The sequence below is a fragment of the Gracilinanus agilis genome, chromosome 4 (assembly GCF_016433145.1).
Source record: "Gracilinanus agilis isolate LMUSP501 chromosome 4, AgileGrace, whole genome shotgun sequence".
Taxonomy (NCBI): Eukaryota; Metazoa; Chordata; class Mammalia; order Didelphimorphia; family Didelphidae; genus Gracilinanus; species Gracilinanus agilis.
The window spans coordinates 110,026,570-110,029,430 of NC_058133.1; the positions used below are offsets into that span (position 1 = coordinate 110,026,570).

General features: G+C 41.4%; 1 protein-coding gene across 1 annotated transcript; it reads right to left on the reverse strand.

Annotated features, from left to right (window-relative positions):
- Positions 1-500: 500 nt before the first annotated feature.
- Positions 501-917, reverse strand: LOC123247627 (protein FAM136A-like). The gene has a single exon (XM_044676574.1). The coding sequence runs from the start codon at positions 915-917 to the stop codon at positions 501-503; it is 417 nt and encodes a 138-aa protein (XP_044532509.1).
- Between the last annotated feature and the right edge of the window lie 1,944 nt (positions 918-2,861).

The following is a 2,861-nucleotide window of genomic DNA, read 5'->3' on the forward strand; positions in this document are numbered from 1 at the left end:
ACTCATGGCTACTGCTTCATGGTATAAGGAAAATGGCTTAATCAGGAGGGCATGAAATTGGCACCGAGTGTATGGTTACCTCAGGGATTCACACCAGATGGAAGGTAGGTTGGGAAGGAAAATCACTAATACCCACAAACCCATGGGGCTATTTATTCCTGCTTCCAGGAAAGGAATACCTCTGAACCAGCTGAAAGCCATTAAAGGCTCTAACATGTAGAATAGGGGTCAACTTCACTGATGGGATGGATCTGGGTACTATGATCGCTCCAGGCTACCTCCAATCCTGAGCACCAGTTTCTTCCATTTTATTTACCTGTGGACTAAAACAAATAATGGAACCAACTGAGTCTAGAGGCAGATGCCAAATTCCCTTAAAAGTATTCTTAACTTGCTATTGGCCTCAATTTCTTCATTCTCAAATTTTCAATTAAAGGTAAAAATTTCCATTCATTTTTACAAGTAGACCCATTCTCCCACCCGAAGGCTACTGACAATGATTATTTTGCAAGAGATGCCAGGGAATCTTTCATCTTCTTGGTCATGGTGGGGATGAGGTACATGTGGTCATCAACACATTTGGTCACACAGGACTCTAGCTGCCTCTTCACCTGCTGCTCCTTGCTCCCAGTATCCATTGAGTCTTTGGCTTTGTCATTGCAGTGCATGATGCATTGAGTCAGACAGTCCTGGAATTTCTCTAGTTCGCTGGTCACAAGGGCTTGGGCCTGGGCCAAGGGTGCATGGCAACGCTCAATGCACTGATGAACCTGCTGCATAGAGGCCTGGGAATCCTCACAGCAGCTGGCACTGCATCGGAACATGGTACTCTGCATCTTGCGGATGTTCTCCCAATCCAGCCCCTTCACCATGGCTTCCACCGCCTCCTGCACCTGTAGCTGCTGCGACTCGGCCATGGTGCGCCCTTGCCCCCCAGGCTCAGCTACCTGCCAGGCTTGGCCCTCGGGCCCTACCTGGGCGTCCACATGGACCCCGAGGGCGACCCGCTCCACCCCCTTCCCAGGCCACCCACTTCCAGCCTCTATAGTCCTGTAAAATTTTTTTAATCCCCATTTCCTTTCTAATTTTTGCTGCCATTTTGCTTGAGCAAAATTCTTTAATTTTATGTAATCAAAATTGTTCATTTTGTCTTCTGTGATCTTCTCTATCCTTTGCTCACAAACTCTTCCCCATTCATAGTTTTTAAAAAATTTATTCATTCATTCATTCAATCATCTATTTATTTGTTTATTTGTTTGTATTTAGAATATTTCCCCATAGTTACTTATTTCAGGTTCTTTCCCTCTCCCCCAAACCTCCCTAACCTCACTTAGCTGACACACAATTCCACTGGGTTTTACATGTATCATCATTCAAGACCTAATTCTATATTATTGATAGTTGGACTAGAGTTATCCTTTAGTGTCTACATCCTCAATAATATCCTCATCAGCCCATCTGTTCAAGCAGTTGTTTTTCTTCTGTGTTTCTCCTCCCACAGTTCTTCTTCTGAATGTGGCTAGTTTTCTTTCTCATAAGTCCCTCAGCCTTGCTCTGGATCCTTGCATTGCTGTTAGTAGAGAAGTCCGTTATGTTCAATTGTACCACAGTGTATCAGTCTCTGTGTACAATGTTCTCCTGGATCTGCCCCTTTCACTCTGCATCAATTCCTGGAGGTCATTCCAGTTCGCATGGAATTCCTCCAGTTCTTTATTCCTTTGAGCACAATAGTATTCCATTACCAACAGATACCACAATTTGTTCAGCCAATTCCCAATTGAAGGATATTCTCTCATTTTCCATTTTTTTTGCCACCACCAAAAGTGAGGCTATAAATATTTTTGTACAAGTCTTTTTCCTCATTATCTTCTTGGGGTATAAACGAAGCAGTGCTATGGCTGGATCAAAAGTCAGATAGCCTTTTAAAACCCTTTGAGCATAGTTCCAAATTTCTATACAGAATGGTTGGATCAATTCACAACTCCATCAGCAATGCATTAATGTCCCAATTTTGCCACATCCCCTCCAACATTCATTACTCTCCCCTGTTGTCATTTCGCCAATCTGCTAGGTGTGAGGTGATACTTCAGAGTTGTTTTGATTTGCATTTCTCTAATTATTAGAGATTTAGAACACTTTCTCATGTGCTTATTGATAGTTTTTATTTCTTTATCTGAAAATTGCCTATTCATGTCCCTTGCCCATTTATCAATCGGGGCATGGCTTGATTTTTTTGTACAATTGATTTAGCTCCTCGTATATTTGAGTAATTAGACCTTTGTCAGAGTTTTTTGTTGTAAAGATTTTTTCCCAATTTGTTGCTTCCCTTCTAATTTTGGTAGCATTGGTTTTGTCTGTACAAAACCTTTTTAGTTTAATGTAGTCAAAATTATTTATTTTACATTTTGGGATTTTTTTCTTACTCTTGCTTGGTTTTAAAATCTTTTCCTTCCCATAGATCTGACAAGTATACTATTCTGTGCTCACCTAATTTACTTATATTTTCCTTCTTTATATTCAAGCCATTCACCCATTCTGAATTTATCTTTGTATAGGATGTGAGATGTGTAGTGAATAGGGGGCTGTAGCTAATAATAAATAATAGCAAGAGGAGCTAGCTATAGAGTGGATGGTATGGGCTAGTACCAGGGGTGGTCTTGAAACTGAATATGAATGAATCAAGGATTCAGCCACAGGCTAGCAGAGAGATAGGTGAAACTCTCTCTTGCTAGGCACCAAGCTCCTTCAAGGTGAATGTTCTACTGCCCCTGTCCTGATGAGGAAGTGACTTTCTATTGGTGTTTATAGTAATGAGACAGGAAGGGAGATGTGGCACTTCCTGTCCACAGTAATGGAGTTTA

Bases quoted from the DNA above. Each gene is read 5' to 3' on its own strand.
- LOC123247627 (XM_044676574.1), bottom strand. From the start codon at position 917: ATGGCCGAGTCGCAGCAGCTACAGGTGCAGGAGGCGGTGGAAGCCATG.